Here is a 14,761-nt window from a genome sequence, read left to right as displayed (position 1 = left end):
GGGGCAGCCATGTTGAGCCTGGTCGTCCGTGGGAGTGTGGGTAAGAGAAGTTCCTTTAAGCGGGGTCAGCTGTGTCTGCTGTTTCTGAGCCAGGAAGGCCCAGGTCCCTCAGCGCAGTCTGCACAGTCACCAGATCGCTGCCTCCTTACCGATTAGACTGTCGTTCCCACTGTCCAATTGCAGCGTGTGCTCTGGGTGGAAGCTCCGATGTGGAGGCGAGCTCAAGGCTTCAGCTTGGGTGCTCAGCTCTTCACGACCCAGTTTGGTTTGCCAAATGTCAAATACTTTGGTGACTATAAAATAAGCATGAAAGTTGAACAATGAAATTCAAGCCCGAGATGAATATTTTGTTTGATTTTAAAGCCTAGCTCTGGGGCGGGGCACAGTGGCTCACACCTATAATCCTAGAACTTTGGGAGGCCAAGGCAGGTGGATCACCTGAGGTCAGGAATTTGAGACCAGATTGGCCAACATGGCGAAACGCCGTCTCTATTAAAAATACAAAAATTAGCTGGGTTTGGTGGCAGGTGCTATAGTCCCAACCACTCGGGAGGCTGAGGCAGGAGAATCGCTTGAACTCAGGAGGTGGAGGTTGCAGTGAGCCGAGATTGCGCCATTGCACTCTAGCCTGGGTAACGGCACATAATTATAAAAAATAAAGCCCAGCTCCTGCTAGGAGAGAGGTTGGTGCTGAGCGATTTGGAGTAATTACAGGATGGAATGGCAGCTGCAGTACAGGGGACTCTTAGAGGTGGGTGCTAACTGGAGGTCACCCTGACGACACCCAGGTGTCCACAGACTCCCCTCACCGGCAGGTGCAGAGCGCACGTAGCAGGCATTGCTATGCAACCTGAGAATCATACTTGCTTGTGTTTGTGCAGGAAATAGGAACTGAAGGAGCCAAAGCTGCTGACACTGAAAACATTAACACTGTGCCGGACAGCGGGACTCGTACAGACGTCCACAGAGCAGCGGGTTGTAAGCAGCCAGGCGTGAGGATACCTGACTTAAAGGAAAGCAACAGGCCAAGCGTAAAGATGAGACAGTCGGCACACACCGCCTTCGTCTTTGCAGAAGGCTGTAACAGAACACCCAGCACTGTGTGATTTGTAAGCAGCAGAAATTCCCACTCGGTTCGGGAGGCTGGAAGTCCAAGATCAAAGTGTGGCAAGATCTGGTGTTTGGCGAGAGCCCATCCCCCGTGGCCAGGGCCTTCTGTCGGTGGCCTCACGAAGGGGAAGGGATCAGTGAGCTCCTTCGGGCCCTTTTATAAGGCCCCCATCCCATTTTTACGAGGCTCCGCCCTGTGATCTAGCCCCTCCCCGCCTCCTGGCACCATCACCTTAGGGACTGGATTTCAGCACATGAATTTTGGAGGGACACAGACATCTAGACCACATCAGATGGCCTCAGCGTGCACTGGAAGTGGCGAGAACTGGCAAATGGGACGCTGTGCTTGTGCGTAGGACAGCAGAGACGCAGCTCCGAGGGAGGGCGGCAGTGCAGGAATGCAGGCCCAGCACCTCCAGATCGAATCTTTATGCAGAAGCTAGAAATCTGGTGTACAATGGGGTCTGATTTCACAACCCAGCTGATGAAAAAGAACAGCAGAGGGTGGTGGGCAGGATCATCCAGGCTGGTACGCTGAGGTCCGCCTGTCCACCATGCTACAAGCTCTGCGTTACAGCCTGAATTCTGTGCACTTCCAGGGAGACAGCCTGAGCCAGAGAAACATGAGACGCGCTGGTTGTTGTCCTTGTCCCTGCAGATGCATTGTCTGCCTCTGTGTGCACTACGCCGGGGAAGCTGACTGCGGAGGCACCCTGGCCTCTGAGGGCCAAGTGGACCCAGAGACGGGGGAAGCAGGGGGCCCGTGGGGGAGAACAGGGGCTGCAGTGCCCTCCGGCTTTCCTTGCAGTGTGGTCTGTGGTCACTGTGTGTGTCACCTCCGTCTCCAGAGGGACCACAGATGCAAACACCTTGATCTTGGACTCTCATCCCAGAACTGTGAGAGGATGAATTTCTGTGTTGAAAGACCCCAGTTTGTGGTCATTTGTTACAGCGGCCCCAGGACACTCGCCATGCCACTCTGGGGGGGACACGGTGCGCCCACAGACGAGGGACTGGAAAGGCAGGACCTCAGCTGATAAAGGGAGGAGTGGCCACAGTGGCTCCAAGTGTCTAAGTGTCACCATGGGAATCATGAGGAATGGCTGGGTGTTGGCACCTGAACAATACTAGCTGTAGCCAAAGCCACCAAGCCCAGGGGTTCCTAAGACCAGCTCAGGGTCTGCTAGGTTTGGGAACTGTGTTCACTGCATTCCGCTCTTGGAGAGCCAAAACTGCTTGGCTATAAGTCCATTCGCGTATTTAAGGCTCTGAGAAGTCTTTCAGCAAAGAAAAGCAGCTTAACCGCTGTTATTCAGTGTTTTCCCAAATTCTTTGATTCCCAGGCCAGCATCTTGCCCCTCACTGGACTTTCTGCTTTGCCACCACATTTAAAAATAGGCATCACTGTGACATATGTGGGAGCAAGTGGGGTGATGCATTTGGCTCCAGGGCTTTCAAAGTGAGTCAAAGATTGCTTTGGAAAATGCCATTCTGTTGATTTTGCCCTAGAATTAAAGGAATGTCAAATACAACATTGTCTACATTACAGTTTATACTCAAATCAGACAAAAGCTGGGAGATTTGGCATTAAAATAAAAGCTCTTAGAAGATTCCCCTCATAGCAATGCCGGCATTGAGAGCATTGCTGGCATTTTGAAAGCATGCTTTTTTTTTAGACAGACTCTTGCTCTGTTGCCCAAGCTGGAATACAGAAGTGCCATCTTGGCTCACTACAATCTCTGCCTCGTGGGCTCAAGCAATTCTCCTATCTCAGCCTCCCAAGTAGCTGGGACTATAGGTGCACACCACCAAGTCTGGCTAGTTTTTGTAGTTTCAGTAGAGACAGGGTTTCACCATGTTGGCCAGGCTGGTCTTGAACTCCCGACTTCAGGTGATCCTCCTGTCTCGGCCTCCCAGAGTGCTGGGATTACAGGTGTGAGCCACTGTGCCCAGCCGAAAGCAGACATTTTTAATAACCAAGAGAGTACGAGGCTTTTTAAAATTTCTTGAGTGACCAAAGATCTGATAACTCATTTGAAAAGGAGTAAGGGGGGAAATTGATCACATACCCAATCATGCAGTGTGCTTGATTTCACAGGTTTTCCCAAATCCAGTGAATTAGATGTGCATTTCCCACGCAGCCTTTGAACAAGATAGCCCTGGGGGCAGGTGGCGGGTCTACCCTGCCCCATTCCACGGGAGATGCTTGGGCATAGCTCAGGGTCTGGCACATGGCTGTGCTGCTGCTTCTTGGAGTTGCCATTTCCAGTGTAAAAATTGTGTTTCAGCTGCCTCAGAAATGTGTTTCTTTCTGTTGAAACTCCTTCGCGCTGGCACGGTTTCACATTCCTGCATGGGCTCCTGGAGCCCAGGGAGATTCAATGTCGCTGGGCTGATGGGACTTTGGGAGCTCGGTTTCAGGATTTAAGAAAAATTTTAACTTTATGAAGAGAGTTTTGGTTCTGCTATTATGTCTGCCAGAACACACCTAAGTGCTTCGGTTATGCAGACAATTCAGAACTCATTGTGTATTTTTCTTCAACAACTGTTTATGCCTTTTTTTTTTCTTTTTTTTTTTTTTGAGTCGGAGTTTTGCTCTTTGTTGCCCAGGCTGGAGGGCAGTGGTGTGATCTCGGCTCACTGCAGCCTCCGCCTCCCAGTTCAAGTGATTCTCGTGCCTCAGCCTCCCGAGTAGCTGGGATTACAGGCACCCACCACCACACCTGGCTAATTTTTGTATTTTTAGTAGAGGCAGGGTTTCACCATGTTGGCCAGGCTGGTCTTCAACTGCTGACCTCAGATGATCTGCCCACCTCGGCCTCCCAAAGTGCTGGGATTACAGGCATGAGCCACTGCGTCTGGCCGGTTTATGCTCTTTTTGCTGAAGATAAATATTTCATCACAGCTGTGTAGGTGAATTTTTCAGCACTGAGCTGGATTTACAGCACAAAAAGAAAGAAAGCCTTGGGTGGGAAATGCTGTGTGTATAGGCAACCAGCACACACATTCTTTCACAAGTGACAGAAAGTGCTTCTTCTGGGTTTTCAGAAATATAAAAAGTCCATGTTAGCCCAGATAGTCGTTTAGCTGGGCACTGTGCTGTGTACAGCGATGGCGGTTCCTCAACTTTGTGCCTCCCGGTTCATTGTTCCATTTCGAATTCTTTGGCCTCCAGATTGTGATGCCTTCCCTTCTCCAAGTCTAAAAAGACACAGTGTGTCGGAAGCCGAAGGGTCATTTATGAGGATAGGACACTCACCTGCGAGTGTTCAGTGCAGTCCTCCCAGCTTCCTGGCTCGGTTAAGGGTGCAAAGTTATTGTGTTCGTCTACTGAAAGCTGAAGCATTTTTGCAAGACAGAACTACTGAAAATAAAATCCTCCCCTTTGCTCAGCTTTCTTCAAATCAGTGACTTGTCGGAATCTGTGCCATCTCTGGTTGGGTGTTACCTCGGGCTTTTCTATGTCTTCGGAACAGCTACCCCTACCCTCCTTCGCTTCCTGTATGAATTATAAATAACCCTCCAGAAACCTCAAGGAAAAAATCCTAATGTTCATTCTTACATGTGTCTCACCTTAAACATTGTTGCATTTCATGACCCTTCCCCACGTACATTCATGATTCAAAACCAGTGTTATTAAAACTCTTCACCGTTGTACAAGTAATGCATATATTCAGGGAATTTTTCCATAATTGAAAACCTCGTTAAGTTACTCCAATAGATTTAAATTTAATTGAGAATTACTTACTATATAATACCTTGTAAAGCTTCTTATCAGAGCTGCAAATATTTTTATTTCTACATAAACAACTTTAATATGAAGGGTTATAAATGCTTGTCTAGAAACCAAACCCAAAACATAAAATATTGAAAGAATGACACATAATGAAGGGATGCAGCAAATGGTAAAAAATAATTGAGAAACAATGAAAAAAGAAACGTAGAAAATACTGGAGCAGTAGATATTGCAGAGTTGAGTAATGGTGATAGCTAACACGTATATAATACTATGCATTGACCACTGGTCTGAGCACTTTATAAATAGGCACGTATCACTTAATAAGGCCGATGCATTCTGACAAGTGGGTCCTCAGGCGATTTGCCATTGTGGGATCATCACACAGTGTCCTCACACAAACCTGGCGGTGCAGCTTACACACACCTCCGCTGCACGTGCGGCCCACGGTTCAGGGCTGCAGACATGCACGGCCCGTGCGGAGCTTTGCAGGAATTGTGACACAGCGTGAACACTGTGCCCCTGAACACACGAAACCTGGCAAAGGTGCAGACGGGACAAGAATGGTACACCGCACGGGCACGGACCCCGAACGCAGCCTGCAGGACTGGGGCTGCCCTGGGCGAGTTGTGAGTGAGGGTGAGTGAATGTGCAGCCCTCGGCCATCTGTGGACACTGCTGGAGACTTTAGACACATTGCACGCTTAGGCGACACTCAGCTCATTAAAGTTGTTCTCTTTCTGTAGAAATAAATAAACCTGGGCTTACTGTAACTTCTTTACTTTATAATCTTTTTAATCTAAAAAGCCTTTTTGGATCGTGTGATAACACAGCTTAAAATATAAACACGTGGCACAGCCGTGCAAAACACCTTCCTCACATCCTTATTCTGTGGGCTTTTTTCCAGTGAAAATGTAAAGTTTTCAAACTTTTTGTTAAAAACGAAGACACAAACACATAGTAGCCTACACAGGGTCAGGATTGTCAGTGTGACGGTCTCTGCCTCCACATCTTGTCCCGCGGGGAGGTCTCCTGGGCGATAACACGCTTGAGCTGCCGCCTTCTGCGGTAACAACGCCTTCTGCTGGACACCTGTGGGCGGACCTGCCCCGGGACCATTCCTGGTTACCTTTTCATATAGACACATATATGCGGAAGGAACACTCTAAATCGCAGTGAAAAGTACAGTAAATACACAAAGCAGAACGAACCCTTTGATGATGACCGTTGGCCATCGTGTCCTGGCAGGGCTGTATGTCTGGACTTTCACAGTCCAGCCACTCGTTCACCGCAGCGTTGCCACACACGTGTCACGCTTTGTGCTACATGCGGCGGTCACAGCGCCGCCAGGCAACGGGGTCTTCCAGCCTCGCCGTGACCCGATGGGCCCCACGGAGAGTGTGTTATCTGCTGTTGCCTGTGCTGCTGTCACACGGTGCGCAACTCGCTTCCGTGCGTGTCACCTGTGCAAGGAGCCGGTGAAGCTGGCGCTGTCTGTGTGCCCATTCCACAGAGGAGGGAAATGACAGAGCACAACTCTGAGTCCTGGCAATCTGACTTCAGAGTCATACCCGAGCCTGGAATGCTTCCTAAGCAAGGTGATGACTCAAAGAAAACAAAGTGAGAGAAGAGAGAAAAGAAAAGAAAGAGAACAAGGGAAGGACGCGTCCCTGCAGTGATGCTTTTCAGAACGATCTGGTCATGACCCACTTCACTGGGCAGCCAGCCACACCACGCACGAGCATAACCCGGACTCAGCTTTCCATCTGCCACAAAGCCCGAAGCTTTCTACCCTATTTTCTTTCATTAAAAAAACAAAACGAAACAACCCAAAACTGGATTAGAGTCGCTAGGTTGACCTCATGACCCCCAGATGAGTTATGACCCCCGTTTTGAAAACGGCGACTTAGCTGGAAATCCTTCACTCTCTCACCACGAAGTTAACAGAATGAGTGTGCAGTTTCAGTGTAAGAGAGAGAGACATCTTCATAAAGCACTCACTCTGAAGACGACAGAGAAAAATTTCAGGATAAATTATGCTTGCTTTAAAGTCAATATGAAACAATGATATGGAGGAAAGTTTCATGGGGGTCTGAAGATTCCCAACATGTTAACAAAACACAGCTGTAAATTCTGATGTGGGAAACAAATCAGTCAACAAGAAAAAAGCCCCACGACTTAGAATTCATGATTATTTATCACAATATTGCCAATAAAACTGTGAGCAATTTGATATTTTTGATTTATCTGTCTCACATTTAAGAATATTTCTAGGCAATGGAGATAAAATATTTCACAGAGGATTTTTTGCAAGAGGCAAAATAATCTCACATGATCTGCTTAGGAGGAAAATTATATTTAAGGATAGTTAGCATATTCCTCACATTCAGCTACATAATGTTACATAATGGAAGAATATAAATGCAAAGTAAAATACAATCTCAGCTGATGAATGGGGTAACAGTTCCCTGGGGCAACAAATTACACTGCAGCAAAGAATATTTAAGCCAGTTGACAGTGGCAGCAGATGAAATGGCTGACGGTAGTAATAAAAATCAAGGTTACTTTCACCACTCAAGGAGTATAAACGCTCACCATGGCCAGGTGTGCCGGCCCATGCCTGTAATCCCAGCACCTTGGGAGGCTGAGCCGGGCAGATCATGAGGTCAGGAGTTTGAGACCAGCCTGACCAACATGGTGAAACCCCATCTCTACAAAAATACAAACATTAGCCAGGTGTGGTGGTGGGTGCCTGTAATCCCAGCTACTCAGGAGGCTGAGGCAGGAGAATCACTTGAACCCGGGAGATGGAGGTTGTAGTGAGCTGAGATCATGCTACTGCACTCCAGTCTGGGCAATAGAGTGAGACTCTGTCTTAAAAAAAAAAAAAGAAAAAAAAAAGAAAGAGAAATAAAATAAAAATAGGTTCACGATTACAAGCAAGCCTTAGAGTCAAATCTGACTCTAAGACTTCAGCCCAATGACCAAAGCCACGATTCTTATAGCCACGGGTTATAACTCCTTGAACCACAAATGATTTCAGAAACATACTGCATTTGCTTCACATTTTAATTTTAGGGTTATATGGATACCATGGTGCATACGAAAATTGAACATAAATGCACAGACTTCAATCCTTTTTGATTGCAGAAGTCCAGTGGTGGTTACAAAATATCTAGATCTTGGCTCAACAAGGCACATCTCTGAACGGACTATCAACTGCAATGAGAATAACGCACTGATTACAACAGAAGCAAGATACAGTGTCCATTTCACAAATGGAAACACGCCTTCTACTTTAGCTGTTTATTCATTCCAGGACCAAAACAGCTACTGAAATTCCTGAGTTTCTAATTTAGAAAATCTTAAATAGGGAGAGAAAGGTTTGGACAAGCCTGGCTAACAGTTTTCAAAAACTCATTAGTCCTGTAAAATTTCAATTTATCCTCTCAAATTTGCAAGACTTCCAGCGCATTTACCAATAATACCCTTTCTTTTCAAGTTATCCTCACCTCCATCTGCAGTTCTCCACATCATTAAACTGAACACAAGGGTGTGACCGCAGAAAGCTCATCCAGCATTCCCTGTCAATAATCACTATTAAAGAAAGAGGGAAGGGAGATGAGATGAAAGTTCGCTGGTGGTCTGGCTTCCCCTAGTTCAGCCACATTTCTGTAAAATTCCAAGAATATTCCTGCATTTATAACACAAATATCAGTTGATCGACAAATATTTATTGGACACGTGTTATGTGCAAGGCTTTGGGGCTGGCTCCAATAAGATGAGAACCTCCAGATGTTTCCTCTGTGATACACAAGTCACATGACCATGCGTAGAATCATTCACCTAACATGCAGCCTGCGTCCAAGCATCTCTTGGGTCTTAGCACAACCCTGGCCCTTGGTAGTTGGCAGGGCAAGTCACCCGCAGTGGGCCACGCGGGCTCCTCTGCTGAGGAAGCTGGAATCCGAGGACAGCGTGCAGACACAGGCCGGGGAGAGGCGGGAACGTCATCCAGAAGTGGCACTGTTCACGGCCACCTTGCATGGTGCTTTCCAGAAACAAAGGTGTCCCAGCGGCCCCTTGATCCTGTGGACAGGCCACTGGAGTGCTGTGTCCTGCTGGTCCCGACTCCAGTCTTGGGCCTGCCTGTGGTGATCTGCGTCAGAGCTCAGAGTGTGATGGCTTTACTCTACCCCCACATGATCAAATTTAACTCCCCAAGGACTCCAGCATCCACAGGTCTCCTCGCAAGGCTGAGCCTCAGCCCTAACTTTGGGGTCAGGGTCCTGGGGTCTGTGGGGTGCTATGCCCTGGCCCTGTTCCTCAGGCTGCCCCACTCAGCTGGCTCTGCTGGAAGTCACCCGGAGCCGGTCATGGATGGTGCAGAACCCCCCGCCCGCCTCCCACTCACACGTTGGCGAGGCTGCTGGGGCAGTACCTCTGGACTGCAGGTCTGGTCTCCTCATTGCTCTGCTTATGCATGGCCAGTGGCTCCCTTCAGGAGGGATGGGTGCCTGGGAAGAGCTGGGGGAGGCATTCTGGGCCTGGGAGCTCCTCAGGAGCGGATGGCATGACCGTGTCCCCCTTTCAGAAGCCCAGCAAGACGGCCCCTGGTCCCATTTCACAAACCCTGCATTTGAGATTCAGAGCACAGGCAACAGCCTGTGGTTAGCAGCTGCGCAATCAAAGCTGGAATCCAAACAGAGGTCTCTTGGACCACAGAGCCCAGGATGTCTAGGATGAGCGTGATGCCCACTAACCCATTCAGTTCCTGGGGTTGGCAGGGAGCAGCCTCAGGCAGCATGGAGACAGCTGAGCAGTCCTGTGGGCCAGGCATTCGTGAGGCTGGCGGCACCGTGGCTGGGGGCAGCAAGCCAGAAGGCCACGGGTGAGCCACTGCTTGGCTGGCTCCTCTTCTCCTCCATGGAAAGAATCACACGTTCTATTCAACGGCCTGTGTGTTTCCCAGGGGAAATATGGAGGTTCTCACCTTAATGGAGCCAGCCCCAAAGCCTTGCTCATAACAAGTGACCAATAAATATTTGTTGATGAACTGATATATGCGGAAATTATAAATGCGGAACTGTTCTTTGAATTTTACAGAAGTTTGGCTTCTGGGAAGCCAATCTGCCAGAAACGTTCACCTCTTCTACCTCTCCTCTTTTTCTTTTGATAGTGAGCCTTCCTGACTCACTTCCCAGCGGGGAGTAGCCCTGGGACACAGTGTGGGTTCGAGAAACCTATGCAGAAGTCAGCTCAGTGGGGTTTCCAGAAAAGCATCACTCTTGTGATGAAGGATGGGGTTGGCTTCCAGGCCTGATGTTCTTTGGTTTTTGTTCCTTTTTCTGAGGGAGTGTGAATGCAATGGCTGGGTCTGCAGCAGCCATTCTGTGGTCACAGGGGAACAGTGGAGAATAACTGACATACTAATGCCTGTGGGGGTGTCCATGAGGTGCTGAGTCATCCCCAGCAACTCCCTAGCTCTGGAAAGACAAACTTCAACTTAAGCTATTTGTAGTGAAATGCAAAGGTAGCTGACAGAACAAGGGTCTTCGGAGAAGGACAGAAGGACCCCGTGCCTTGGGTAGCGCTGGAGACAAACTCCTACTTCACGCCAGTGCAGCCCCTCTCTAAGCTGTTCAGCTCCCTCAAAGGGTCCTGAGAACAGCAGCGGCAGCAGCACCTGGGATCCTCTGAGACTCACGGAGTCTCCGCCACACCCAGACCCGGAGAGCTGGAATCTGCGTGTAAGGACATGGCCAGGGCCCTGTGCCATGTCAGCGTGAAGCCCAGCGCAGACCGGCAGCTTTAAATCCGGGCCGGGGGCAACAGTGGGCTCTGCCCTTGGCCGTTCTGATCCCGTGGCCCCGCAGAGAGGCCGGCCCGGGTCTCCCTCTAAGCTCTGAAGTCTGCCATTAACTTCTGGGTGAATTCTGGACCAAATTCCGCAGTCCCGTGCGGTGATCGCAGCTGACTAGCGCTTAGGGGGCTGAGCCTTCAGACGCAACCCCCCTTGGACCTGCGGGGGTGGCGGTGCCACGGGGCAGTTGCTGTCATTCTGCGTCCCCCAAAGGCCACGCTCAGCCGTGGCCCGGGCCCAGTGTGGCTGCCCGCGGCCTGACAGCCTTGCAAGCCGGTGGAAGTGGAACACAGAGAAGTCGTTTAAAGCGCAACGAGTCTCGCCTGGCGCCGCGTGGGACCGAACGCGAGAAGATGTTGGATCTCACGTCCTAACTGCACCCCGAGGAGGCGGGCGGCCCATGAGGACAGAAGCGAGGGCCCAGGTCAGCCGCGGCCGCGGAGGGACAGGGCGGCGGGTCCCTCATCCCCCGCAGCTCACGGAGAGATCGCACCCCGCGTGGGGCACCACGGCCAGGGCTCCGGCCTCACGTGGATTTCCACATTTTATTGTAGGATCCGAGTGTGACTTGGCAATGGCCCCAGCCGGGACCTGCAGCCCCGCAGGCCGGTGAGAAGCCACGCGGGGCTCATCTGGGGGTGGCTGCGGCAGAAATTCCTGCAGCTTGGAGGCAGCGTCGCCTTTACCGTCGGGGACAGCCTGCGGGTGGCAGAGGCCTTCGCTGCGCCGCGCTTGCCCTGGGCCCCCAGCGCGGCCCCTGCTCCCGGGCCCCTGTCTTCCCTCCCAGGTCAGGCTCCTCCCTCCCAGGGCAGCGCCTCTGTCCCTCGAAGTCCATTCCGTGTCCCGGCGCAGGGCCTGGATGCGACAGGCTCTCAGCGAGAGAGCGAGGGCTCACCCCGGACACGCCCGCAGGAGCCATCCCGGTGCCCACAGCGGTGGTGCAGGCCTGGGAGCGGTGGTGCAGGCCTGGGAGCGGAGGTGCTGCCCTCCCACCTGTCCGGGTGCTGGACGCCGCTGGAGCCCACACACCCTCCACCCCACAAGAGCCCTGGGGTCGGGGGGCTGCATGGCGGCTGCAGGGCCATCTGCGTGTGGCCTGGGCCCCCGGAGCCATGACAGCACCTGCCAAGCGCCCCCGGCTCAGCTCAGAGCTCTGCTCCAGGGTCCTGGTGCCCCGAAAGCCCCAGGAGGGGACTCAGGAATGTCTGCGTGACTTCCCTCTGCTCCGCGGGCCTTGGGTGCAGCCGGCGGGGGGCCCGTGGTTACGTGCAGAGACACACAGGAGCACCTTTAAAGAAGCCAGGCCGGTCAGTATAAGATTCAGGGAATTATCCAAGAAGTGACTGTCAAAAGCGCACATCTGCTAGCTCGCCACAGGATCAGAACTCGGCCTGGAAGCCAGGCCCGGGGAAGGCCTCAGCACAGCCAGACACCAGGCCAGGCCGGAGGCGCCTTCCTCTCACCTGTGGCTTCAGGAATCTGCTTACAGGCATCCTGGGTTTGTGTGGCCAGAGGGCTCCTTTCCTCACATCTTAAATTTTGGAAAATATTTTAAACATTTACAAAGGCTGGAATGTTTTGTTTGGCTTCATGTTTCTAAAAGATGCTAACATTAGCTTAAAAACCGAAGGGCTCACACCTATAATCCCAGCACTCTGGGGGGTGGAGTCAGGAGGATCCCTTGAGGCCAGGAGTTTGAGACCAGCCTGAGCAACATAGTGAAAACCCATCTCTAAAATAAAAACATAAAGGGCCTGAAAGGTACCACCAGTAGCTCTTAGGAAGAAGCCAGGGAGGAAGTGGTTCCACTGGGTAGGGGATCTGTGGCTGGCTCCTCATTCCGAAAGACCACATAACTGGTGCTATTCACGTCAGTGCACTGCGTATTCCAGAAGCACCTGTGCCACACGTGAGCCTTCCGTTGATGGAATTCCATCACATCGAGAGAAAAGCACCATCTCTCTAATTAGAAGAGCATAGAAAATGTCAGTCATATCGACATACAATTATTTAAATGCTTATGAAATATCAACTTTTTTTTTTGAGACAGTCTCACCCCGTCACCCAGGCTGGGGTGCAGTGGTGTGATCTTGGCTCACTGTAACCTCTGCCTCCCAAATTCCAGCGATTCTCCTGCCTCAGCCTCCCGAGTAGCTGGGATCACAAGGCACCCGCCACCACACCTGGCTAATTTTTGTATTGAATATTTTCTAATATTAAGGCAGCCTTGCAAACATATGTCAATGTTTCATCTGTGTCTATGAAGTTTAGAAAAGCCAGCATTTTCTGATGTCAGGGCGTGTACATTAATAAGATAATTAAGCTGTGCATGATTTTCTGCTTAAAAGTTTAACTTGCTATTGTGGGCAAGTGGACATTTGCTGAGCTGAACAAGTGCACCTCTTCTTAGAAAGTTGATTCTTACTTTCAATAGTCACTCTTGCTTGTCCACACAGCTTATACTGAAGTAGAAATTTCTACTGAACATTGTAACGAAGATGAAAATAATTAACATTAGTTCTGATAGACCTAATTTAGCAGGATAAAGATTGGGAGTTTGAGGTTTGCTGCAGCGAGCTTTCACCAAAAGGCAGGCAATGCCCTTTCTGATGCCCATGCTCTCTGCAGCTCTCTCGAAGATGAGCTATCCGGCTGTGCGATGCTTCCTCCCTGCACTCACAGAGATGCTTCCATGCATTTATTACTGTTACGTGGCCTCTAATTATTCATTTAACACTCCCACAGCCAATCCAGTTAGATTCCATCAGCCACACTCTGTGGGCAAACTGAGATTCCACGTGGCCAATCCTTCACTATCTGCGGTTGCGATCCGTGGAGCAGTAGGCACGGATTCCTAAGGCAGGTGGCGAACACGTGTGGCCTCACACACACTTCTCAGCTGCTGTACCAAGGCCTTCGTACAAAGGGCACCACGTGCACCGTGGATTTGCTGTGCACCCACCAGGATGTGGGCTGAGGCCACTGCTGATGGTAGGTTTGTGCCAGATGGAAACCCGAGTCCAGGGAGGGCGTCAAGACATGAACTCCTCTCTCAGGTCCCCTTTCCAGGGCTTTTGGGAAAATCTTAAATTTGCCTTCAGTTAAACACTAAGTGTAGCCATGATTTTCGGTTTTTCAAAGACCACTGAGTATGCGCTTCTAAAACTGAGACGAATTCAAGCCAGTGGAAGGCAAAGGTCATTGGGTTCAGCGCTTGGTCTCGGGGACCATCTTTGAAGGTAACCACATTATTGTTGTAATTTAAAACTTGGTCTACAGCTTCTCTGCAGCAAACGGTGATGGAGGCGGCAGTGTCAAGGTTAAAACATAAATTGAGAAAACAGACTAACCAATATGCAGGGTCTTTAGGCAAGGAATTCGCTCCGAATGAATGAGGTGAGGGATTAACTAACTTCAACCACAGGTTAGGGTTTTCAGATCCTGTAATAGGCTCTGAGATGATGAGAATATGCGTAGAGCTCTGCTTGGGAAAAACTAATTAGTTACAAACATTAACAAAGTTCATTTTCCCAAATTACCCGTAGCCCCTAACTGAAGTCTATGAGGGTTATGCACTCTATATTTCAATAATAAATAAAGATTTAATAGTTTCTTGGGTGAAATTATAGGCTGATGCAACTTCCTCCTCAGCATGCTCTACAATGTTTAATAACAATTGCACTGCTATCTTTAAGAGAAAATGCTTTACCAGTACCTACCTCTCAAATGACCAGTACAATTTTTAAGAATCTCAGATATAAAGTGTCTGGGTCGCAGTGTTTCTTGGTGGTTCCAAAGCTAACATTTTAAGTAGGCTTAAGCTGTGCAGTTCCACAGACCTGCCAGCTGTGTTTCACGGTGGATGTGCTGCTCTGTTACTGAAAATCACAAAGAAAAACAAAAAAGGGTGAGAGGCTTATGTGCCAAATCTTCCTTAAATGATCTCCACGTGCGGGGAAGCCTTTCCGCACTTCTTGACTATGTATTCATAAGCGTTTCACCATTTGACAGGACAGTGTTTTTCTAAGTCTGCTCGTTCTGCTAAGCAGCAC

The 14,761-nt window shown here is 49.9% G+C and overlaps 1 protein-coding gene across 1 annotated transcript; it reads left to right on the top strand.

The window, feature by feature from the left end:
- The first annotated feature begins 5,409 nt into the window (after positions 1-5,409).
- On the top strand, positions 5,410-12,450 carry LOC144578848 (uncharacterized). Its single transcript, XM_078346888.1, has 7 exons — positions 5,410-5,485; positions 6,095-6,244; positions 8,906-9,088; positions 9,177-9,283; positions 9,634-9,737; positions 10,923-11,133; positions 11,264-12,450. Exons 1-7 carry the CDS (start codon positions 5,410-5,412, stop codon positions 12,050-12,052), a joined length of 1,620 nt encoding a protein of 539 aa, XP_078203014.1. The 3' UTR covers positions 12,053-12,450.
- Positions 12,451-14,761: the final 2,311 nt, after the last annotated feature.

This window comes from Callithrix jacchus, chromosome 13 (assembly GCF_049354715.1).
Source record: "Callithrix jacchus isolate 240 chromosome 13, calJac240_pri, whole genome shotgun sequence".
NCBI classification, from domain to species: domain Eukaryota; kingdom Metazoa; phylum Chordata; class Mammalia; order Primates; family Cebidae; genus Callithrix; species Callithrix jacchus.
The sequence above is the reverse complement of the archived record's forward strand: the minus strand, read 5'-3'. Positions and strand labels throughout refer to the sequence as shown.